Source organism: Panthera leo, chromosome A2, assembly GCF_018350215.1.
Source record: "Panthera leo isolate Ple1 chromosome A2, P.leo_Ple1_pat1.1, whole genome shotgun sequence".
Classification (NCBI taxonomy): domain Eukaryota; kingdom Metazoa; phylum Chordata; class Mammalia; order Carnivora; family Felidae; genus Panthera; species Panthera leo.
This window is the reverse complement of record NC_056680.1, coordinates 148,600,258-148,625,768: the sequence shown is the minus strand read 5'-3', so window position 1 is coordinate 148,625,768 and position 25,511 is coordinate 148,600,258. Positions and strand designations below refer to the sequence as shown.

The 25,511-nt window shown below is 41.9% G+C and overlaps 1 protein-coding gene across 1 annotated transcript in view; it reads left to right on the top strand.

Annotated features, from left to right (window-relative positions):
- The first annotated feature begins 6,621 nt into the window (after window positions 1-6,621).
- SLC35B4 (solute carrier family 35 member B4) overlaps window positions 6,622-25,511 on the top strand; it is a 35,832-nt gene continuing 16,942 nt past the window's right edge. Inside the window, exons 1-2 of the mRNA XM_042925188.1 lie at window positions 6,622-6,871; window positions 13,189-13,302. Of these exons, the coding sequence (XP_042781122.1) occupies window positions 6,795-6,871; window positions 13,189-13,302 (191 nt within the window). The 5' untranslated portion in view covers window positions 6,622-6,794. The remainder of the gene's footprint in view (window positions 6,872-13,188; window positions 13,303-25,511) is intronic.

The following is a 25,511-nucleotide window of genomic DNA, read 5'->3' as shown; positions in this document are numbered from 1 at the left end:
TGAGCTGTCAGCACAGAGCCCGACGCAGGGCTCAAACTCACGAACCGGGAGATCACGACCTGAGCCGACATCTGACGCTTAACCGACTGAGCCACCCAGGCACCCCCAAAATAAATGTTTTAAATATGAATTTGAATGTGTTCAGAGTTAACGCTTTCCAATTCCTCAACAAGATTCCTATGTTTTGCACCCTGTTTCACACATTTACCTCAAAAATCAGTTTTGCGCGTTTGCCTTACCTGCCTGGCCCCATGTACATTTAAATTTGTGAGCCTAGGAAAATGTATTTAACATTTTCGACCCTCAAATTTTCTCCTAGGAATAATAATCCCTATCTACCTTACATAATTGACGGAGCGGTAGATGAGTTACATACGGAAGCGTTTACAAGCTGAAATAGTTGGCACCTGGCTGGCTCAGTCGGTTAAGCGTCTGAGGTCCGCTCAGGTCATGATCTCCTGGTTGGTGGGTTCGAGCCCCGCATCAGACTCTCCGCTGTCAGCACAGAGCCCGCTTCAGATCCTTCATTTCCCTCTCTCTCTGCCCCTCCCCTTCCTCCCTGTTTCTCAAAAATAAATCAACATTTTTTTTCAAAAGAAAAAAAAAAACACTGCAAAAGGAATTCACTATAAAAAAGAAAAAAGTCACACACTGTGAGGTATTGCGTTCACCTCCCGGAACAGATCAAAGCATGTCTCGGTACACGGGTTGGTGACGGCTTCACAGGCACTTAATGCCTGAGGTGGGCAAAAGGTGACAGAACCAGTGGAAGGAAACTGAAATGAAATGATCCCATGGGTGTGGTTTTTTTCCCCCTTAAAATATGACCAGTCATTCCGGCTTGAGTGGCAGAGGGGGAAGCACGGTATGTAATTTTGAGACATGTTACACCATGTAGAAAACTTGGTTTTCTGATACCATTTTCAGCAGAAGTGGTATAACAGTGTCTTTTCCTCCTTGTTAGACTTTCCACCTCAATTCCAGAAGACAGTTTAACAAATATCAATTTAAACGGAAACGAAGGAGGAAACCGCGGGGCACAGAGATGAAGTACACAAGGTTCCTGACATTCAGGAGCTCGCCCACGGCCCCAGACGCTACGGACTGGCACTTAGTGGCACTAAGGCACTTCAGGCCATGATTCTGTGGAGTTGTTTTCTGCCATGGCAGGTAGCTCTTTCAACCTCTTTCTTGTTTGTGTGTAAGAGTTCCCTGGGGAGCCTGGGTGGCTCCATCGGTTGGGCGTCCAACTTCGGCTCAGGTCATGATCTCACGGTCTGTGAGTTTGAGCCCCGCTTGGGGTTCTGTGCTGACGGCTCAGAGCCTGGAGCCTGTTTCGGATTCTGTGTCTCCTTTTCTTTCTGGCCCTCCCCTGCTGGTGCTCTGTCTCTCTTGCTCTCAAAAATCAATAAAACATTAAAAAAAAGATTTTTTTTTAAGAGTTCCATAGAAAGGAGCTGGTTTTACTTAAGATCCTTCTTTCTTCCATTTACCCTCTATTTGTCCTTCTGTCTGTCCCTCCATCCCTCCATTCCTTCTTTCCTTTCCTTTTACCTTCCTTCCTTCCTACCATCGAACTATTGCTTACTGGACATCTGCCATAAGCCAAACAAATCTAGATGTAGAAGATACTGTGTCTAATGAAACAAAGTCCTCAACCTTTGCCACTAACATTCTGGTCAGGAAGGCTGCCTTCCTAGCCAAAACTCCAAAACTCTATGTGTTTTCATGTGGTGCTCTGAAAAAGAACATCTGTCCTTGAATAATGTCCTTGAAGAAGCTAGAGTGCATACATCTATCAACACACTGGGGCATTGCTTGAATCTGACCCCTGAAACAAGCAACAGAAATATTTTGACTTTATAAATAATACTTTAAGTATATTTATAGTGTGTCTTTCCAGGACGCAGCTCCAAGCATCTGAAGATTTATGTGATATACAGAGAAGAAAATCATCCTCGTGTGATACATATGGAAAATGGGTTAAAAAAAAAAATCAAGTGACAAATCTCGGTAGGATTATCAACTTGAGGACACTTGTCAAGCAGTATCCCCACAGGACTCATCTTACTTAATTTTTTTGTCAACAACTTGGTTAAGTGGATTTTATAAATGATTCAAAATATGTCTAAGTGGCTGGAACTAGAAGCAAAAATGGTCTTTAAAACAACCTTGATAGCGTTTCCTGCTGACAGACAAGGGGGCGGAGATGATGAACGTTCCCAAAGCGACAGATCCTTCTTCACAAGGGAAGACGGTTGTATGAAGGTTTAACATGTTGAGCCCAGCTGCTAAGAAATTCTATTCATTCTAGGATGCTAGAAATTTGAACTCAGGGGAAAGAGGAGAAAAAGTCTGGGAGATGAAGCCTGGCCTACACTGTATAACTTTGGTTTTATGAGGAAACAATGAAAATATTGACGTTGAAATGCCCCCTAATAAAGCCCTGGGGTGTCCCAGTTGGTGATTTATAGCCTCTCAGCTCCAAATTCTCTCTTCATGGCTTTGCACGTCGTGCTGGAGCCGGATCCTGAGGACCTTTGTGCTCTGCCAGGTGGCCCAATGCAGAGCTTTGTCACAGGGGGTGCTGCAGGAGAGGTGCGGGAGGCAGTGGTTTGTCTTCCTGGTTCTGGTGTTTTCCTCTCTCTCCTTGTTCCTGCAGCAGCGGGGACATCCTGTGGCACTCATCTCCGTCGATTTCAGCAGTCCCCTTACAAGTGAAGGTTACTAGAGATTTCTGCCAGAGCCCCAGCTGGCTTCCTAGAAAGTACGATGCCCCCCACCAGCAGCTTCCTGAGCAGTTGGCCAGCGACCCAACTGGATGCCAGAGGGTGGAATGTAATCAGCATCTCACTGAACTTCTGTGCTAGCCAGAGGGCCATAACCGCACCCTCTTCAATAAGGCCTGCACCTCAATTTGGCTATCATAAAGCCCTCTTCCAAGTTTGTTCCTTCCTTGGGTGGTCTGCCTCAGTCCTAGGTAAGAGCTGCTCCTTGTATCTGTTATTTGTATAATCTTGGGAGTTTCTTAACTCCTTATTGTACCGAATTCTCTGTTACTGGTTAGTAATTCTTCACATTAAACTTTCCCTGTTCATTGCTGTGTGATTTCTGTTTCTTGACTAGACCTTGATTAATATATTCCTATCAAACAGAGATGTGTGCTTAATAGTTCATCAAAAGCTATGTACAAGAAATTCTATGGTAGCACTATTCATAATGGCTAAAATGTCCATAAGGGGAAGAGATAATTTGCAGTATATTCATGGAAAGGAATGCTTTAGAACAATGAGAGTAAATAAACTACAAACACATGCAACAACACAAACAAATAGAAATATAAGGTTGAGCGAAAGAAGCAGAAACAAAAGAAAACATGCAGATGATTCCATTTATGTGAGGTTTAAACACAGGCAAAACTAATTCTGGTGCTAGAAAGCAAGAAAAGTGGTTATTCCTGGAGGGGACTAGTGGTTGGAAGGGGGAACAAGGAGCTTTGGGATGCTGGCAATGTTCTGTTTCTTGGCCAGGGCATCGGTTATCTAGATCATTGTTTATGCAAATTAATTGAGCAGTGCATTTTTGATGTTTCAAAATTAGTCACGCTGAAAAGTATTATCTATTTAATAAAATATGTAATAAAAACATACATATTTATTGAATTTATGAGCTATAGTTATTTGATTCGAATAATAAAGTCAGGCTCACTCATTCAACAAAAACATATGAACGTATTATATACCACTCACTGTATATGGTGCTGAGGCTCTAGAGATGAATTAGTTATTATTCTTGGCTCTGTCCATAAAGGGACAAGTTGAAAATGACAACTATAATACAACGCGATTCGTGGATTAATTTAGGCATAGATGGAGTGCTGCAGGTGGAGGAGGGAGCCAAGAATTGAAAAGCTACACATAGAAAAGTGGCGTCTTTGAGGCACCTGGGTGGCTCAGTCGGTTAAGCGTCCAACTCCGGCTCAGGTCATGATCTCACGGTCCGTGAGTTCGAGCCCCGCATCTGGCTCTGTGCGGACAGCTCAGAGCCTGGAGCTGTTTCAGGTTCTGTGTCTCCCTCTCTCTCTCTCTGCCCCTCCCCCATGTGCGCTCTCTCTCTCTCTCTGTCTCTCTCAAAAATAAATAAACATTAAAAAATTAAAAACATTTTTTTTTGAAAAGAAAAGTGGTGTCTGAGAGGGGACCTTCCCTCTGCACAGTGTAGAAGCATATACTCGCTCCACTGTCTTCCGTAAAAGGATGAGTAAGAGGTGGCCAAAGAGAAAAGGGTAAGGGTGTTCTAAGCATGTGCAGAGATGTGAATTTTGAAAGTCACTGTAAATGCAGAGAATAGAGAGCGTTTAATGTGGCAGGATTCCTGATAGCACTGGAAAGAATGGCAAAAGATGAAACCACAGAGGTGAGCTGAGGTCTGATTGTGACACGTTTGTACACCTTCTACAAGTGTGCGTTTTACATAAGGAGCCAACAAGTGCTGTATAGATAGTCTTCACAGATGCCTTTCTGCCCCCACCCCTGCCCACCACACACCCCTGATGCCTTTTTTAGTCCTCTCCCACAGTGAATCTGGGTTGGCCAATGAAACCAATAGAATCTGGTTATAAGTGACACTGCGTGACTTCTGAGGCCATTGTGGCTTCTGCCTCGATTTCTTGGAAAACTTGTTTCAAGGGGAGCCCGTCATCATATAAGAAGTCCAGCTATCCTGAGTCCACGATATTGTGAGGAAACACAGCTTAAGAGACACCATGTGAGAAGAACTATTCCTCAGCCCAGTCAAGCTTTCAGGTGACTCCAACTTTAGCTGACACCTGACCACAACTGCATCAGAAACCCCAATGGAGAATGTGTTGAACGTGGTCAACATAAGAACTGTAAAAAAGAATTTTTTTGGCTCTACACTGTATCATGAATCACTACATTTCACGGTGGTTTATTACACAGTACTAGATGACTAGAACAGACAGTTTAGAATAGCAGTGTGACATAGCGAATTTGATTTTTTTTTTTTTTTGAAACACAGTCTGGAGACAGCGTGGAGGATGGGTTGAAGAAGGCAGAGGCTGAAGGTACCAAGACGTGTTCAAAGGTTTTTACAGGGGGATAACTGGATGGAGAGTCTGGAATCTGGAGAATTGACAGGACGTAGAGATCAAATAAACGTGTGGTGGGAGGGAGAGGAAGACTGTGAAAATCTTTCACGTTTTTGCCCAAAGAGAATAGGTGTGGACAATGTCCATAATAGAAATAAGGGGCTTTATGGGACATAGATAATGAACTGTGTGCATGCTTAAGCTGAAGGGTTTACAAGGATATATTGGTGACGAAGTCAAATAAGCAGTTTTATTTAAGGCACATAGGAAATTGGGGCTGTACATGTACACGTATACACACACAGGCTCACAGTTACATGTAATGATGGTTGAAATTAGAGATGCGATCACCAATAGAAAGCGTTTAGCGCTACCAGAAGAGGGACACATCATGGAATTTCGGAAGACTTGGGGCAGAGGAGGAAAAGCCTGCAAACAAAACTGAAAGACATAAGTCAGAGAAGTAGCAAGAGAAACAGGAGACCTATGTCTTATAAGCAGATGGACAAGAGAATGTCAAGAAGATGGAGTTTTCATTGTCAAAAGCCACTGCAAGGTCAAGTAAACTAAGACCGTGGTGTATGGCTTTGACAATTAGGAGGTTATTAGAGAGGTCTGAATGAGACTACTTTCAATAATCTCGCTTTGATCGGAGTCAAAAGCAGCAACTATGCATTTAGATTACTCTTTAAAGATATCTGATGGCAAAATGAACAACAAAAATAAGTTTGTTTGAGAACAATCACAAGCTATTAGGAAGGAGGAGACTATAGACAGGTTGGCTGGCAGAAAGTCCCCAAACCAATGGGAGGGGTGGGATAGAGGGGTCTCCAGAGTCATCTGTTTTATGGGTGTCTGTTCTTCCAAGTGTGGTCCACAGACCAGTAGCATCAGCGTGACCTGGGAACATACTAGAAACGCAGAATCTCAGGAAACACCACAGTTCTAGGGAATCATAGTCTGCATTTAAACAAGATCCACAGGTGATGTGATTGTGGCACCTTACAACAACCAGGTAAGATAGGCATTACCGTTCCCATTTTTAGCTAGGATGAGACTCAGGCTCAAAGAAGTTGCCTGGGATAGCGGAGATGATTAGGGGCTCAGCCAAGTTTCTATTCGTAGACAAGTAAGTTCACAGGGATTTCTACTTTCACTCAATTCAGGAGAATTGTTTCAGGTGGTAACGCCTCTGACAATCAATTAATCACAGGTCTGTAGTTCTAGTGCCATCAGCTTTGAGTTTGTTGTTACAGCGATGGTCGAATCCCTTCCTGAGCCTGGGAGGCCTGGCGAGAAACCACGTTGACAGCATTGGAACTTCACTTCCCAGCAAGCCCCGCGTCCTCCTACCGCGCTAGGCATGACGGGCTTCTCCTCCCGCTCTCTTCTCTGGCGGAAGAACCTTGAGGCGGGAACGTCAGCCAGGCGTAAGGGCGCGCGGCATCCTGGGATGTGTAGTCTGGCCGGGACCGGGACACCCCCTCGGATGAATGGGGCCGGAGCCGACTGCGAACTACAGCTCCTCGGCCGGCAGCGTCGGTGGCGGCTCCGGGGGAGAGCAGCGCTGCAGGGCCGTGGGGATGTTCTGTGCCGCGGCGAACGCAGCAGCCGGGCTTCTTAGGGTGGCGGTATAAGCGGGCGCCTGCTTGTGCGCGCTCGCTCTCCTTCCCCGGCACCGGTCATGCGCCCGGCGTTCGCGGTGGGCCTGGTGTTCGCAGGCTGCTGCAGTAACGTGATCTTCCTAGAGCTCCTGGCCCGGTAAGTGACCTTCGCGGGCCGCACCCCCGCTGGCGGCGCGCGGGGGCCCGGGTAGCACGGCCAGCGGAGTCGGCTGTCCCGTGGTCCCGCGCGCTGCCCGCTATCCCGTCCACCAGCTTCACAGCATCCCTCGGAGGGGAGCGCCCCGGGTGCCGTCCTCACGCACTGGGGACCGAAGCCTGCAGTTTTTCTCGTGACGGGTCCAAGGTCGGCAGGAAGCTCGTGGCAGAACCCAGGTTTCTTCCACCTCTTCTCGATCCCGTTAATGCCACGCGTTTGACTTGGGCAAAGCTTTTTGACTTCTAAAGCAGTCTGATTTTGTACTCGCTGCAAAGAAAGTTTCTTTAATGTGGCTCCCCAAAACGTTTGTTTTATTGGCTTTAGAGATGGTTGGGAGCACTCGACCCAGCATACCTCCCAGCGATGTAGTAGAGTGGATTTTTATTCAGAGAGCCCGTCCCCTTGACCGGAGGGAGGAATTCCAGCTCTAAGATGTTACAGTCTTTAAATTGAGAAGCATGCATTTGGAAGCGTAACTTTAAGAATGATTATGACACGTTCCCAAAAGGAAACCAGGTTGGCTTTATTGAGGTGGCACTCGATACTGAGTAGTGCGTAAAGTTCAGTGGATGGAAACTGTTGTTACAGAAAAGATAACAGGTAGACTAGAAAAGGCTCAGCATTAAAAAATCTCAAGTCTTGGTTCTGGGGTCTCCCTTTTCTGCCTGTAAAATAAAATAATATCTGTGGCCATATTTCTGAATCAGGACATCTCTACTGATCATCCGAACAATCTTGTGTACCAAATAGGTCAGAAATTATAATCTCTTTTACTGAAAGTGAGACAGGTCCCAAGAAGGTAGATGGTCTTTTACTGTAAATTTAAGTGGCAGAACCAGAACTAGAATCCAGGATACCTAAACTCTAGTCTAGTATCGTCTGCAGCCCCTCTGTAATTTTTGAACTTGAGCGTCCCACAGAATTTTGGTCAGTTTCTCACGTGGAGGCTACTGGAAATGTATTTTATTTTCATGATCCCATTGATAACGTCATTCTGAAGCAATCAGTTTACTTACGGTGTGGGTTAATTTTTGCTGTTAAAGAGCTTGAAATTTTATGCAGAAAGTGTTGATAAAGATCTGTCACTTCTTTGGGGAGTAGGTGGAGAGAGGTTTAAAAATGGAAAGAAAAATGTAGCCGGTTGTTAGTCTTACAAACTTCAAAGTAAGATCACTTCAGAAATTGACTTAAAAATGTTAAGATGATAAAATCAGGCCAGCCATGGAAATGAAAGTCAGAGAATAATAGTGTAATAGTTGTGGTGAATACGTCATTAAGTTAAATCCTACCAAAGGCTGTGTGACTTCAGAGTACGTAGCAACTGAAGGTCCTCTTGACTAAGTGTGAGCTCTTGGCTAAGTTACTTCACCTCCTGAGTCTGCTCTTTGAACTTCAAAAGGCTGGTGGTCGCTCCGCCAGACCCACAGGGTTTTGAAGGATTGAATGAGATGCACGTGCAAAGCGCCTGAAGCACACTGACCTTCCCCTTCTAAACTTTCAGTACAGGTAAACCTTGCTTTATGAGCTGCTCATGAAAAGCCGTGGATAAATCTAATGCTTCTGTGAATTGTAGGAGCTTCTGTGTAGAACAGTCTGAATAATTTATAAACAAATCCTCCTCCTTTAACCTTTTTTATAAATCTGGCTCTTTGCAGTACAGCAGTGGGTTTTCATAAAGCTGTGAGGGGTACATTTGTTAATGTAGTGGGTGGCATACATCAGGCTGAGTAGCAGCTTTTTCCTGATTTGCTTGGGCAACTCACGACTTACCATGCCAAAGATCAATAAAATGAGAGCTGGTTGAACCAGATGGCCTTTATGGTTCTTTGTAGATTTGGCCTCCTCATCACTTTTGACTTTATCTTGGGACATCACGGTGGAAAGCTCATAAATTTTTATAGAGCAGGAACTCTGCTTCTCCTATGGCTTCCTTGGAACCATTACGTGCCCTAATAAAGAGGCAACTAGAACACTAAATACACATGAAAAGCTAGAGTGACCTGTAGGAAGAAGCAAGCGTCTTTATCCATCTTCCCCAAATTGGAAAATAAATTTAGGTTTTTCTTTCTGATTTTTGTATCTATAATTGGGACCTATACTAAAATAAAAAGCTCCATGCAGTGTACAGAACAGATGTGAAGTAGTTAATGAATGGATGCCTTCATCTCCCTCCTGAAAGAGCTTGGAAACAGGATGCGCCCCTATCAGCTAACTAGCCAGGCAAGGTAGTGCGTGCCTTACGTCGGGAGAACAATCTGAAACATTTTCTTTTTTCCATTTGATTTGACAATCAAGTGCGTAATGTTGACTCAAGGAAGTTTCCTAAATCTAGAATAAGAAATACGAAAGGCGTAGATTTCTTTCCCTTCGGAGTTGCTCATCTTTGAAGTCAAAATTTGAATTCTTGCCAAAGAGAATTCAAAGTAAGAGAAACTGTTTGCAGTTGGTGATTATAATTTCTAAGGAATAAAGTCCAAGAGAACAAGTGATTTAGGGAGAAGGAGCCAAGTTTTTAATGCTGAAGTTTTAAAATGAAAAAAAAAAATGAATTATTCAAGTTAAAACAAATAGTTCCACTGGCAGCGGTGTGTTCCCGAAAACGCTGTTGATTTTTTTTTAAAAATTAATTATGTGAGTACATTAGGGAGATTTAAAAATCCTATGGAGATAGAGACGAAGTAGAATAGGGTTGTCAAGGGATAGGGGGAGGGTATGGGATTTCTTTTGGAAATGCCCTAAAATGGTAATGGCTGCACAGTTTTAAATATACGAGAAACCACTGAATTGTAAACAATAATATAAGGGAGTCTGCACGCATCATTTATGTGCCATGTGGCTCTGGGAGACTTACCTGAGTCAGTGCCACGTGGCCCTCAGTGCCCTTAGCAATGAAATGGGCGTAATAATAACTACCTCTGTAAAATAAAGATAAAATTAAAAATCATTATGCCGTTTCAAAGGTCCTGTGAGGAATACACTTGTGAATCATTTTTTGAAATAAATGGTTTCTTTTTATCTTTTATACAGTACTACTATTTTAGGTCCTATTTGCTTAAAGGGAGGCACCCTCCCCTTCAGCTCCTTGAGTGAAGGTCAGATGCTGTGCCCAGAGACTAGGGGCGTGAAGACGAATTGGACCCGGGCGGTCCTCTGACCTTCCCTGTGTGGCTTACTGTTTTCAGATTCCATGTTTGGCTCCCTCAGTACATTGTCACATCCTTAAGGGCTCAGGGATCAGGTCTTCACATTGGGAGCCCCCTAGCACCGAATTTGACACATAAGAGGTTCTCCATAATTGTCCTTTTGTTTTTTAATGTTTATTTATTTATTTTGAGAGAGAGTGGGAAAGGGGGAAGGGCAGAGGGGGAGACTGCATCAGAAGGGGGCTTTGTGCTGACGGCAGAGAGCCCGAGGCAGGGCTCAGACCCAGGAACCACAAGATGGTGACCTGAGCTGAAGTCGAGGGCTTAACCAACGGAGCCACCCAGGCACCCCTCCGTAATTGTTCTTTAATGGAAATGACCTAATCTGTTGGTAAAAAGAAAACAGGAGGAAGGGAGGAAGCTTGATGAGCCCCTTTTGGGCTAAGTCTTGTGTTTGGCGCTTGATATATATTCTCTCATTGGATCCTCGCTACAAAGTGAAAACTGTATCACTTGCATTTTTATAAGTGAGAAAAACTGGTCAAGATAAATGCCTTTTTAGAAGAGTTAACTATACTGTGATTGAAGGCCTTCAGTGTGTGAGATCCTAGGGCCTTTTTGCCTCTGTGGCACGCTATTACGTACTTTTCAGGGACTGGCTTGTCTACGATAAACTAGTGAGGTGAGATAGGAACTAATACTGTTCCCATTTTAAAAATAAGGAAACAAAACTTAGGGGAATAAACTTGTACTCTCACACAGTAAGTGGTAGAGACCTGGATCCTACCTGTCATTGTGTGCTTTTTTTTTTTTTCCTTTTTTTTTTTTTTTTTTTTAATTTATCTTAGAGACAGAGCCTGAGCAGGGGAGGGGCAGAGAGAGAGAGGGAGGCCCAGAATCCAAAGCAGGCTGCAGCACAGAGCCCGATGCGGGGCTTGAACTCACAAACTGTGAGATCATGACCTGAGCCGAAGTCCGATACTTAACCAACTGAGCCACCCGGCGCCCCAGCCATTGTGTTCTTTTAACCACCGTGGACTACAGTGGTTCTCAACTCTGTGAGAGCATATGAGAATTACCCGCACATCTTACATGGGTGGGTACACACACACACACACACACACACACACACCTCCCCCCACATCTTCTGCCCTCTCCCTAGACCTACACTAGTGGTTCTCAGCTCTGGCTGCCCACTAGAATCACGTGGAAAGCTTTGAAAAGTCCGGGTTCCAGGGCCCTACCCCACAGCAGTCTGAGCGGACCTGGGGGAGGGGAGGGAAGCGGTGAGGCTTCTCAGGCACATGGGGTTTTAAAGAGCAGCCTAGCCTGAGTTGAACAAGAACCGTGCCAGGAACTATCTAGAGCTGAAGTACCTTCTCCCGTCACCCCTATGTCGGCTGATGGTTCTAATTAGCTCTTCAAGGGAGGTAGATGTCTTACGTGATTATTTATGGTTTTGTACCGCCTTTATCCCTGTCCCTTGAACGTAAATGCTAAAAGAGATGGTTGAACATAAAGCAGTCGTTTTCAGGGACACCTCCACAGGCGGTAGAGACCGAAGAGGAACAGTGGTTCTGTTCCAGACGGTAAGCAGAGCTCTGCACGGGAGAGGCTCATGTTGAGTTGTCCCTTTTACGCCTGATGGGCATATTTAAGAGCTTGTCTAGTTGGCACTGCAGTTTAATCTTAACGCCACCAAGAGAGAATTGGGGTTGTTTTTAATAAATAGCATTATTTTTTTTTTATTTTTTATTTTTTTAACATTTACTTATTTTTGAGACAGAGAGAGACAGAGCATGAATGGGGGAGGGTCAGAGAGAGAGGGAGGGAGACACGGAACCCGAAACAGCTCCAGGCTCTGAGCTGTCAGCACAGAGCCCGACTAGGGGCTCGAACTCACAGACTGTGAGATCATGACCCGAGCTGAAGTCGGACGCTCAACCGACTGAGCCACCCAGGCGCCCCTAAATAGCATTATTTTCAATGTGATAGTACATTTGCAATACAAGAATCCCTCTACTCACTAGCCTCTGGTAAGTAAATGTCCTTGGTCAAGATGAGAACACAGAATATGAAGCCTGAAAAATACTGGTCATATGAGAAATCTGGAAGCTTCACAGAAACAAAGACAACGGTTCGCTTTGTACTTCTTCCAGTGACTGAGCAGAACCTAATAGAAGACAGACTCAAAACCACAGGCCTTTTAAGTGACCAGTTTTCGCAGAGTGTTTCAAGAGGGAGGTCAGAAGGATTTTTTTTTTTTTTTTCTGTCTTAAAAATATGTTCCTATCAGTCACTGTGGAAGATCGCTCAACCCTGGCATGGATCCCTGAAGAGGTTCGATTCAGTTTCACCATCTGTCGAGTACCTGATAGATGTATGTTAAGAGTTGTGGGGAACGGTAGACGATAGGAGTGTTCTTCAGTCTTTTCTTCGTTTTGCTCCTTATCTCTCCTTACTCCGGCCAGAGATCCTCTGTCTGTAGACATTTTCTTCCTGATCACCCCTCCGCAGATGCATTAGATACCGGTTCATGTGCTGTATGCATATCTGTGCTTGAGACTTAGAAAAAGAGTATGAATCTCTCCACCCCAAGAACCAGTTGTCCCTTGGGGACCTTATCTAAGGTGGTGGCCCTGTCACCAAAGCAGGTGCATGTCTTCCATTAATGGTAGTCTCCGTGGTTCCTGGTCCGGAGGCTACGTGAACGTTCCCGGAGACCTCGGTGTATTTCTGTGCTGGACTTTGCTGCTCAAGCTGACTGGGATCCTGCCTAAAGTCCTTGTGCTTCACTGAGGATCCCACATACGAGCACTTCCTCCAGCTTACCAGGAAAGTTGTATCGTGGTTCTAAGAATAACTGCATCAGAGTGCTTCTTACTCGTGGCCTGCTACAACCAGGGAAGAGTGAAATAAGAAACCTTGACACTCTTCTCTGTGAGCTCGGTTGATGGTTGTGTGTGATCCACAGGCTGTGAAACCGGAGACAAAGCACAGTGGGTAATAGAAATCAGGCCTCCCTGTTATTCTGAACTATCAGTATAACAAGTGTTGGTGCCCTTTATCTCAGCTTTTCGTACCTTATTTACCTTTTTGTTATTTACTACACAGGAAGCATCCAGGATGTGGGAACATTGTGACATTTGCACAGTTTTTATTTATTGCCGTGGAAGGCTTCCTCTTTGAAGCTGATTTGGGAAGGAAGCGGCCAGCCATCCCAATCAGGTATGGCACATTGAAGTCTCTTTTCGCCTTTGTTTTTTTTTAAAGAAGTTCAGAACTTTTCTGGTACCTAGATAAAGGAGAATGAGGCATCTGTGTATAAGATCTGTGTCAAAGGTATTAGAAGAATAATAAGGGTACTTCATTTTCTGAATTTAATATGTTGTGAAACTACAGGGAGACTATTTTTAGAATAAAACTCCTGTAGTTTCACAACATATTAAATGCACAAAATGAATTACGATGGAGACAACACTGTGTGTGTGTGTGTGTGTGTGTGTGTAGTATATGGTTGGTTAAAGGCTTAGTGTGACCACAGATTTTTTTTTAATAGTTATGTATGCTATCCTCATGTTGGTAAAGTTACCAGATACACTAAGAGCGGTATTATTGTTCCTTTTTAAAAATGATGGGGTTTGGGGAATAAACAGAAAATGGTGGTTACGCAGCCTTGTGAATACTGAACGCTACCGAATTATTCACTTCAGAATGGTTGATTTTGTGTTTCGTGAACTTCCCCTCAATTAAAAGAAAATGAAAGGTAAGCTAAGGCAAAATTGTTAATTCCAGACCTCCACCCCTTTGTCCACATTTGCATAACTGTACTCATGGGGTCAAATAGGAAACAGGACAGTTCTTCTAATAAACAGCGTGTTGGAAATTCAGCATTCTCGCTGAGATGGACTTGAGGTAAAAATGTAATGCATCCAGTTGTCAGTCTGTAGTAGAATCCTGCTACTAAATTCCTTTCACAGGGGTTTTCTGGTGTGAATGTATCAGAGGACTAGTTAAGACTCATCCTTGTTGGTATTCTTTTGCAACATTCCTGAGTAGTCTGCTGTAGAGAATCTGGCTGAATTTTGTTACTAATATTGTACTTCTGAGTTTCCCAGTGCAATGCTAAGTATTCTTGAACACATTGTTTTCCATTGGCTTTAATATCGACATAAAACTTTCTGCTCCTGAGACCAACATTTCTATCCCAGCAGGAGCCCCAGCATTTTTGATTCCTCTGACCCTTTCCCCCTTCCTCCCACTATCTCTTTCCATTCTGGCTGCCACTAGCACAGTTCAGAAACACGTTCACCCTCATCATTAGCTTTTATAAATGGTGCCCTAGCTGGCCGGCCTCTTGTCTCCCACCCCTGCATCCCTGTATTTTGATTTCCTACCATTGTATTGTGACACCGCCCCCCACCTCCCCCAAGCACTCAGGGGTCACCAGTAGGCTCAGAGGGGACCCTAGCTGCCTAACCTGCCTTTTGAGGCCCCCCCCAGGGTCTTGCCCTAACAGTCGTACTTCCACGTGTGTCCATTGTTCTTTATCATAGCCTCATGCATCTATCCCTAATCAGGGAAACAGGGACCTGTCAAAAGGAGTGAATTATAAATCATGAATACCTTCTGGTAGGCGCTCTTTAACTCAGCAGTGTCAATTTAGGGGAGTTGACAATGAGATTCTAATTTTGTTTGTGAAAAGTTAGGTGCGCAGGGAGATTGTTTATCCTGAAATAAAAGGTTGTTTAAATATCAGAGGTTGCCAAGTTACAAGGACATTAGGATGGCAAAAGTCTGGCAGTGAGGGGAATAGCCTTTATTCACATGTGCCACAGTCTTACAAATATGATAAAAAGGCTTAGTGTTACTTTTTTGACAATGCTTTCCATGTAATATACATATCAAATAAACCTAATTCATTTAACAAGTGCCTTGAAATATTCTAAGTGAAAAGGACTTAATTTAGGAAGTTAGACAAAAATATTTTTTAAAAAGGTTTTCAAGCACTTCCCTAAATAAGATCACAGATGATTATGAAACCCAAACTTAAAAGAAGTTTTTAGTCTTACCTAAATCAGATCAAAAGCCCAAGAAAACTTTGTCCTTTTAACAGAAAGAAAACCAGATTCTTATTTAGTGCCAGCTTATAACTCCTTTTTTAAATGTTTATTTATTTATTTTGAGAGAGAGCAGGGGAGAGACAATCTCAAGCAGGATTCATGCTCCACACTGGCCTTGATCTCACAAACCTTGAGATCATGACCTAAGTGGAAATCAAGAGTCGAACACATACCCCAGTTGAGCCACAGAGGCACCCCCAAAACTCATTTTTTATTTATTTATTTATTTTATTTATTTATTTTTTTAAATGTTTATTTATTTTTGAGACAGAGAGAGACAGAGCATGAATGGGGGAGGGGCAGAGAGAGAGGGAGACACAGAATCGGAAGCAGGCTCCAGGCTCCGAGCCATCAGCCCAGAGCCCGACGCGGGGCTCGAACTCACGAACCGTGAGATCGTGACCTGAGCTGAAGTCGGACGCTCAACCGACTGAGCCACCTAGGCGCCCCAAAACTCATTTTTTAAAATACATTTATTTTCATCTTAACCAGCTTGACCACACATGAAAATTCCTGTTTAAAGATTCTTTTTTCTGCAAACCTACAACTTTTTTCCCCCTACGTTCCAATTTTGTCCTATGTTTTTTCTTTTCTCTTTAAACAACCAGCCTCGTTTTAGGACAAAACGACTTCCTTTCCCCTTAACAAAAACTGTATTGAAAGAGAACTTCTGCTGACTCCATTTTGACCTCAAATTCCAGCTGGGTTCTTCTCTCTAGCTTGTCTCTTGGCTCAGGCGGAAGACCCAGCGGGCAAAGTGTCCCATGAAGGGAACTGAAACTGCCCCCTCAAGCAGTAAGGACCCTCCGGAACCAGCAAGACCCCGCCCATGATTGACTCCAAGATAGTGGCCAGTTTGACTCCCTCTGCCCACCTGCACGTACTCACCCACTTTGCCCACATTTTCTTTATATAAACCCGAGAGTATTTTCAGCACTTCGGCGATGGTCTCTCAGATGCTAGTCCCCTGTCTTCCTGCCCTTGGCATCACTGAAATAAATTCCTCGTGCCACCACCCCTCGTCTCTCTGCCTTTGGATTCCCTCAGTGGCCAGTGGCCGAACCTGGTCTGTTTGGGACCCCCAGAGCCACGCATGCGCTTGTGCACGCCTGTGACCCAGCTACATGATCTCCCTTTCTCATACCTTTTTCTCCTGAAAACACACCCTACTTTCCTGCCATACAGAGATGTTTTCCTTATTATTTTTATTTATTTTTTATTTTGATTATTTTTAGTAGCTTTAATTACATACATTGATTAGAATTGAATACATTTCAAAATTTAAAAAGCGTATGCCTTTTAAAATTTTCCAATGCAATATTAACATCCACATATCTTTTAGTTTCTCTGCAATAAGAGGCCAAAATTAGAGAAACTTATGTTTAGTAATGTTTTAGTATTTTGTCTTATTTGGAAATGATCTAGATCTTGTAAAAGTTTTTATTTTAATTCCAGTTAGTTGACATACAGCATTACAGTGGTTTTTCATGTACAGTATGGTGATTGAGCAGTTCATGGATCACCAGGTACTCCTCATGACCAGTGCACTCCTTAGCCCCCATCACCTACTTCACCCATCCTTCACTCCCCACCCCTCTGATAACCATCAGTTTGTTCTCTGTAGTTAAGAGTCGGCTTCTTGGTTTTTCTCTCTCTCTCCCAAAGGGAGTGCAATCATATGGTATTGGTCTTTCTCTGACTGACTTCGCTTAGCATTATATCCTCTAGCTCCACCCATGTTGTTGCAAATGGCAAGATTTCATTCTTTTTTATGGCTGAAAAGATTTTCATTCTTTTTTATTCTTTATTCATCAATTGATGGACACTTGGGCTGCTTCCGTATCTTCACTATTATAAATAATTCCGTAAACATCAGGGTGCATGTATCCCTCTGAGTTAGTGTTTTTGTATTCTTTGGGTAAATAGTTTAATTACTGGATCGTAGAATAATTCTGTGTTTAACTTTTTGAGGAACCTCCCTATTGTCTTCCACAGTGGCTGCACCAGTTTGCATTCCCACCAACTGTGCAAGAGTGTTCCTTTCTCTCCACATCTTTGCCAACACCTTTGTTTCTTGCATTGTTGACTAGCCTTTCTAACAGGTGTGAGGTGATATCTCATTGTAGTTTTGATTTCCATTTCCCTGATGATCAGTGACACTGAGCATCTTTTCATTGTCCGTTGGCCATCTGTATGTCTTCTTTGGAAAAAAATGTCTGTTCATGTCTTTTGCCTATTTTTTAATTTTTTAATTGGATTATTTGTTTTTGCTGTTGAGTTTTATAAGTTCTTATGTATTTTGTATACTAACCCTTTTTCAGATATGTCATTTGCAAATATCTTCTCTCATTCCATAGATTGCCTTTTAGTTTTGTTGATTGATTCCTTTGCTGTGCAGAAGCTTTTTATTTTGATGTAGTGCCAATAGTTTATTTTTGCTTTTGTTTCCCTTGCCTTGGGGAACCTGTGTAGAAAAAAGCTGCTACAGCGAGCATCAGAGAAGTTACTGCCTGTGCTCTCATCTAGGATTTTTATGGTTTCTGGTCTCACATTTAGGTCCTTGATCCATTTTAAATTTATTTTTGTGTCTGGTGTAAGAAAGTGGCCTAGTTTCATTCTTCTGCATGTTGCTGTCCAGTTCTCCCAACGCCATTTGTTGAAGAGACTCTTTTTTCCATTGGATGGTCTTTCCAGCTTTGTCAAAGATTAGTCGACCATATAATTGTGGGCCCATTTCTGGATTTTCTATTCTGTTCCACTGATCTCTGTGTCTGTTTTTGTACCAGTATCCTACTGTTTTGATTACTATAACTTTGTAACGTAATTTGAAGTCTGGAGTTGTGGTGACGCCTCCAGCTTTACTTTTCTTTTTCAAGATTGTTTTGGCTATTAGGGGTCTTTTGTGGTTCCATACAAATTTCAGGATTGTTAGTTCTAGTTTTGTGAAAAATGTTCTTTGTATTTTGATAGGGATTGCATTGAATGTGTAGATTGAATGTGTAGATTACTTTGGGTAGTATTGATATTATAACAATATTTTTTCTTCCAGTCCATGAGCACGGAATGTCTTTTCGTTTCTTTGTGTCATTTCCAAATTTCTTTATAGTTTTTAGAATACGGGTCTTTCACTTTAGTTAAGTTTATTCCTAGGTATCATATTACTTTTGCTGCAATTGTATATGGGATTGTTTTCTTAATTTTTCTTTCTGCTGCTTCATTGTTGTTGTATAGAAATGCAGTAGATTTCTATAGATTGATTTTGTATCCTCAGACTTTACAGAATTCATGTATTAGTTCCAGCAATGTTTTGATGGAGTCTTTTAGGGTTTTGTGTATAGAGTAACATGTCATCTGCGAATAGTGAACATTTTACTTCTTCCTTATCGCTTTGGATGCTTTTTTTCTTTTTGTTGTCTAATTGCTGTGGCTAGAACTTCCAGTACTAAAATGTACTGGAAGTACATTTTAGTTGAATAAAACGAGTGGGATGGATATCCTTATCTTGTTCCTGATCTCAGGGGGAAAAGTTCTCAGTTTTTCCTAATTAATGATGGTTGTAGCTGTGGGCTTTTCATATATGACCTTTATTATGTTGAGGTGTGTTCCCTCTACACCTACTTTGTTGAGAGTTTTTATCATGAATAGATGTTGTACTTTGTCAAATGCTTTTTATGCATCTATTGAAATGATTGTATGGTTCTCATCCTTTCTCTTATTGATGTGATGTATCATGTTGATTGATTTGTGAATATTGAACTACCCTTGCAAACCAAGAATGAATCTTACTTGATCCTGGTGAATGATTTTTTTTTAATGTATTGTTGGATTCAGTTTGCTAGTATTTTTGTTGAGGATTTTTGCATCTGTGTTCATTAGAGATGTTGGCCTATAGTTCATTGTGTCTCTCTCTCTCTTTTTTCTTTTTTGTGTGTGTGGTGTCTTTATCTGGTTTTGGTATCATGGTAATGCTGGCCTCATAGAATGAATTTGGAATTTTCCTTCCCTTCTTTCTTTTTTTGGAACAGTTTGAGAAGAATATGTATTAACTCTTCTTTAAATGTTTGGTAGAGTTCACCTGTAAAGCCATCTGGTCCTGGACTTTTGTTTATTGGGAGATTTTTTTATTACTGATTCAGTTTCTTGTATTAGTCTGTTCCGGTTTTCTATTTCTTCCTGTTTCAGTTTTGGTAACTTACAAGTTTCTAGGTATTCATTTTTTCCTAGGTTGTCCAATTTGTTGGCATATAGTTTTTAATAATATCCTCTTACAATTGTTTATATTTCTGTCATGTTGGTTGTTATTTTTTCTCTCTCATTTGTGATTTGATTTATTTGGTTCCTTTCTTTTTTTGATAAGTCTAGCTAGAGGTTTATCAGTTTTATTAATTGTTTCAAATAACCAGCTCCTAGTTTCATTGATTTATTTTATATATATACATATATATGTATATATATGCATGTACTCACACAATACATATATACATATATATATATGTATATGGTTTCTATATCATTTATTTCTGCTGTAATATTTATTATTTTCATTCTTCCTCCTGGCTTTAGGCTTCATTTGTTCTTTTTCTAGCTCCTTTAGATGTAAGGGTAGGTTGTTTACTTGAGATTTTTCTTGCTTCTTGAGGTAGGCCTGTACTGCAATAAACTTTCTTCTTAGGGTTCCTGGGTGGCTCAGTTGGTTAAGCATCTGACTCTTGATTTCAGCTCAGGTTGTGATCTCATGGTTTGTGAGATTGAGCCCTGCATGGGGGCTCTGTGCTGTCAGCACAGAGCCTGCTTGGAATTCTCTTTCTTGCTCTCTCTCTGCCCCTCCCCTGAGCTTGCTTACTCACTCTCTGTCTTAAAAATAAACTTAAAAAAAAAAAAAACAAAAAACCTTCCTTCTTAGAACTGCTTTGCTGCATCCCAAAGGTTTTATTTATTTTTTTACGTTTTCTTTTAAGGTTTATTTTTGAGAGAGCTTGCACACGTGCACGTTTGGGGGAGGGGCAGAGAGAGAGAAGGAGACACAGATTCTGAAGCAAGCTCCAGGCTCTGAGCGGTCAATGTAGAGCCTGATGTGGGGCTCAAACTTACGAACTGCCAGATCATGACCTGAGCTGAAGTCGGCCACTTACCTAAATGAGCCACTTCAGGAGCCCTATCCCAAAGGTTTTAAACCGTTATGTTTTCATTTTAACTTGTTTTTGTGTACTTTTAAAATTTCCTCTTTTATTTCCTGATTGACCCATTCACTGTTTAGTACCATGTTATTTAACCCCCACAAATTTGTGATCTTTCCAGATTTTTTCTTGTGGTTAACTTCTAGTATCATAGCCTTGTGGTCAGAAAAGATGTACGGTATGACTTCAGCCTTTTTGAATTTGTTGAGGCTTATCTTGTGGCTTAATATGTGATCTGGAGAATGTTCCATGTGTACTTGAAAAGAATGTATTTTGCTGTTTTAGGATGGAATGTTCTGGATATGTCTGCTAAATCTATCTGTTCCAGTGTGTCATTGAAAGCCATTGTTTCCTTGTTTGGTTTTCTGTTTAGATGATTTATTTATACATAAGTGGGTATTAAAATCACCTACTATTATTGTATTATTATCAATTAGTTCTTTTATGTTTGTTATTAACTGTTTTATATATTTGGGTGCCTCCATGTTGGGTGCATAAATATTTACAGTTGTTAGATCTTGTTGGATTGTCATTATTATTATTACTTAGTGTTCTTCTTTGTCTCTTGTTATAGTCTTTACTTTTTACAGCCTTTATTTTTAAAGTTTAGTTTGTTTAACATAAGTGTTACTGCTCCAGCTTTCTTTTGACATCTATTTTCATAACAAATGTTTCTCTATCCCCTCACTTTTGATGTGTGGATGTCTTTAGGCCTAAAATGAGTCTTTTGTAGGTAGCATATAGAGGGGTCTTTTTTTTTTTTTATTCATTCTGTCACCCTGTGTCTTTTGATTAAAGCATTTAGTCCATTCACATTCAAAGTAATTATGATAGGTATGTATTTATTGCCATTTTATTACCTGTTTTCTTGTTTTGTTTGGGAAACTCTTTCTCTCTGTATTCTGAGTGATAGCCTTACTGGATAGAGTATTCTTGGTTGCATATTTTTCCCATTCAGACGTTTAAATATATCATGCCACTCATTTGTGGCTTGGAAAGTTTCTGCTGAAAAATCCCAATAGCCTTATGGAGTTTCCCTTATATGTAACTCTCTTCTTTTGTTTTGCTGATTTTATTTTATTTTATTTGCTGCTTTAAAATGTTTTCTTTATTAGTGTTTTGCCATTTTAATATAATATGTGTTGGTCTGGATGTCCCTTTGTTGATTTTGTTAGGGGTTTTCTGTGCCTCCTGGATCTGGATGTGTTTCCTTCCTCAGATTAGAGAACTTTTCAGATATTATCTCTGAAAATAAACTTTCTACCCCTTTTTTCTTTCTTCTTCTTCTTGTGGGAATCCTATAATGCAAATGCATTTATGTTTAATGGAGTCACTGAGTTCCCTAAGTCTGTTCTCGTTTTGCATAATTTTTGTTGTTGTTCAGCATGGTTACTTTCCATTACTGTATCTTAAAGTCTAGAGAGTATTTTTATGATCATGGCTTTAAACTCTTTGTCAGGCATATTACTTACATATATTTCACTTAGATCTCTGTCCATGGCCTTGTCCTGTCATTTGGGACAGATGTCTTTGTCTTTTCATTTTGTCTAAGTCTCTGTTCCTATTTCTCTGTATTAGGAAAGTCCGCTATGTCTCTTGATCTTGAGGGTATTGGCCTTCTGAAGAAGAGGTCGTGCAGTGCCCTACAGCGTAGTGTCCCCTGTTACCCAGGGCCTGCTGCTTCAGAGAGTTTCTCCAATGCGTGCTGCTCGTGCTTCGCTGTTGTGTTCTGACTGCTTTATCCTTCAGACCTCTGCAGAGCCTTTCTTTGCCTGTTGTGGGCAGTGTTTAGTCTCTGGCCTGAATGTGGTGTGCTTTAACTAGTGCTGCGGTCTGCTTGTGAAATGAGCCACTGCTGCTGGAACCAAGGCCCTGCCAAATTTCCAGGTCAGAAGATATTTGCTGTGGGCCCGGGTTTGGGGTGGTCTTCTGGGGGCCCGCCTTGCTGGGTCTGAGGCAAGCATGACTGGGAGGGGCAGTTCCAGCCTTGTCAGCAGGTTAGGTGGCCAGTGTCTGCTGGGCTGGTTCTTGGACATGGTTCTGTGTTTATGCTGAGGGACAGGGGAGGGAAAGCCTCCTGCCAGTTCCTTTGTACCCCCAGAGGGGTCTCTGTTAGCTGCCTCTCTGGGACGAGTCTCAGAGGAGCAACTAACCTCAGCACTGTGTGCCCCAGGCACTCTTCAAATCACTGTATGTCCTCAGGCTATTTACCCTGCCTTGGGTCTAAGAGCAGGCCCAGTGCTTTGGGGCTCTGTTGGAGCCAAGCCTGCTGACCTTTAGAACTCCAGGCTTTAAGCCTGGTTGCGAGAACTCATGAAATTCAGCCCCTCTCACTGTCCAGGCCAATTGCTGTGGGGATTCGTTTTCCCCATGCTCTCCCCATGTAATTGTAAAGACAGGTCTGTTTTAATTAAGCCATCAACCTCAAACTAGCTTTTATCTCGAATATTTTTTTTCAGACCATGTGAACTTGTAGTATGTTTGGGTTAGTCTGTTCCCACGTGTTACTCTATCTCTTGTCCTTCTCCGTGACCACAGCTCCTTCCCCACCATAGTGGCCTGGATTCATGTCTCTCCCAAACCTTATATCTGCACTTCCTACCTTCTTTGATGTGGCTCTTCTCTACCTTTAGTTGTGGACTTCGTCTGCTAGTCTTCAGGTCAATTTCTGAGTATTTAGGGTGATTTGATAGTTTTCTAGTATGAGGAGAGCCTAGGATCTTCCTGGTGGGGTTTTGGAGTGATGGTGGGGTTCAGAGCTGATGGCCAAGAAAGAATTCTTGAAGACGGCTTCTGTGCAAAAAGGTGATTTTATTAAATAAAGCATGGGACAGGACCCCTGGGCAGAAAGAGTTGCACTGGGGTTGCGTACTGTGGAGTTAGGAGAGATTAAGTCAAGAGGAGGTTTTTTAAAGGGATTTTCCATATGCTAAAGATAATTACTGGAGGCCTAGCTATTATCAAGCTAAGGTGGTTTTTCCCTCTAGGAAAGCATTATCATTAAGACCGGAGGGAGTTCATGGAGGTTAGGCTATTGATAAGATTGCCTTTTTCTTGTAATTTACTAAGATATTTGTAAACTGATGGAGACTGTCAGTTTAACCATTTGTTTTCTGTCCTTTGCTTTGTTCTTGGGCAGCAAGGAGTGCCTGAGGAATATAAAACATATCCCACCTAGGGATGGGGGTGGGGGAAGATAGTTTGTAGGGTGTCAGCTTGCCTTATGCTCCTTCATCACTTCTACTTCTGGAAATGAGCTAGATTTTTAATGATTTTAGCTTAACTCATCATTTAACCTAACTCAGCAAAACTTTAAGGTTTTAGCTTACCAAAAAAAAAAAGAGAAAACTCTATAAGTAGACATAAATATCATAGAAAAGCTAATTTATAAACTTTATGTTGTTTATGTTGTTTAATTTACTTGTCTTTAATAACTATGATTATTTTTAAGTAAGCTCTATGCCCATTGTGGGGTTTGAACTTGACCCTGAGATCAGTCGCATGTTCTACCAACTGAGTCAGGTGCCCTGGTAACTATTTTTAGATTACCTGTAAAAGCTGTATTAAACATTAGACAAAGCCAGCCATTATCCTAAGCTATTAATTTTTGTTGACAGATCTTATAAGAGACAACATGAACTTACTTGGCTAGTAAACTCAAGGAGAATACGTTTTATATGTAGTGTTTTAACTGTAAAGACATATCTGTTTTAATTAAGCCATCAACCTTAAACTAGCTTTTATATCGAATATTTCTTTTCAGACCATGTGAACTTGTAATATGTTTGGATTAGTGTCTGTTTGAGAATTTTAGAATGCCCAATCCTTACAAGTGCTTGCCCTCAAACCAACTAAATAGAGCTCTTACAAATTAATTTTAGCAAGACCATCTAGAAGTAGAAAATAGCACAGAATTACAGCATGTAAATGCAGGTACACGTGAACATATAGACAGAGAGCCCTTATAGCTTCAGGTTTTAAAGTATTGCTGTGAAATAGGTACGGAATTTACTAATTCTAAAAGTTAGATCCAAGTTGTTTTTCTGGTAGGTGGGATAAGGTTATCAGTCTAGATAGCTAAAGATTTTTCTAGTATTTATGAAGACACCTAAGATTTGTATTTCTCTTTGGCAAGTTGAGTTTCCAAATAACCTCTCCTCCTTTTGTTTTTTCCTTTTTTCTTTTTAAAAATTTTTTTAAGAATGTTTTTTTTTTTTTTTATTTTTGAGAGAGAGAGACAGACAATGAGAGTTGGGGAGGGGCAGAGATAGAGGGAGACACAGAATCTGATGCCTGCTCCAGGCTCTGAGCTTTCAGCACAGAGCCTGTCACTGAGCTCCAACTCACTAACCGCTAGATCATGACCTGAGCTGAAGTCGGAAGCTTAACTGTATGAGCCATCCAGGCGCCCCACCTGAAATTTGCATTTAAAACAATTTTTTTAAATGTTTATTTTTGAGAGAGACACACACACAGAGTGTAAGTGGGGGAGGGTCAGAGAGAGAGGGAGACCGAGAATCCAGAGCAGGCCGCAGGCTCAGAGCGCGATGCAGGGCTTGAACTCACAAACCGTGAGATCATGACCTAAGCGAAAAGTTGGACGCTTAACTGCTTAACCGGCTGAGCCACCCAGGCGCTTCTGAAATTTGCATTTTAAAGGGATGGACCAGATAGAATTTCCTAGAGAAGACCTTGGAGAACATTGGACATTTACATCTTAAAGGCACGGAGAAAGAATAAAAGCTTCTCTTACTAGGATTTTTGTTCCCTTAAAGTCGGAATTTTTACACTTACAAGACTTTTGAGATAGGGTAGGTTTGGGGATTGGCAAAAGGGATTGGTAGTCTGAATAGTTTTGAACCACAGCTCTGGTTTTGTAAAGACTAGATTTATAAAACAAGAACAGCTACTAATTCCTCAAAGAATTGGATTGTCCCCTAAATGATATCAAACTACTGACACACCCATCTAGCTATAAGAGTATCTTCTTTGGGCGGCTGGGTGGCTCGGTTGGTTAAGCGTCTGACTCTTGGTTTTGGCGTCTCACGGTTTGTTAGTTCAAGCCCCATCTGGGGCTCTGTACTGACAGCATGGAGCCTGCTTGGGATTCTCTCTCTCCCTCTCTCTCTATCCCTCC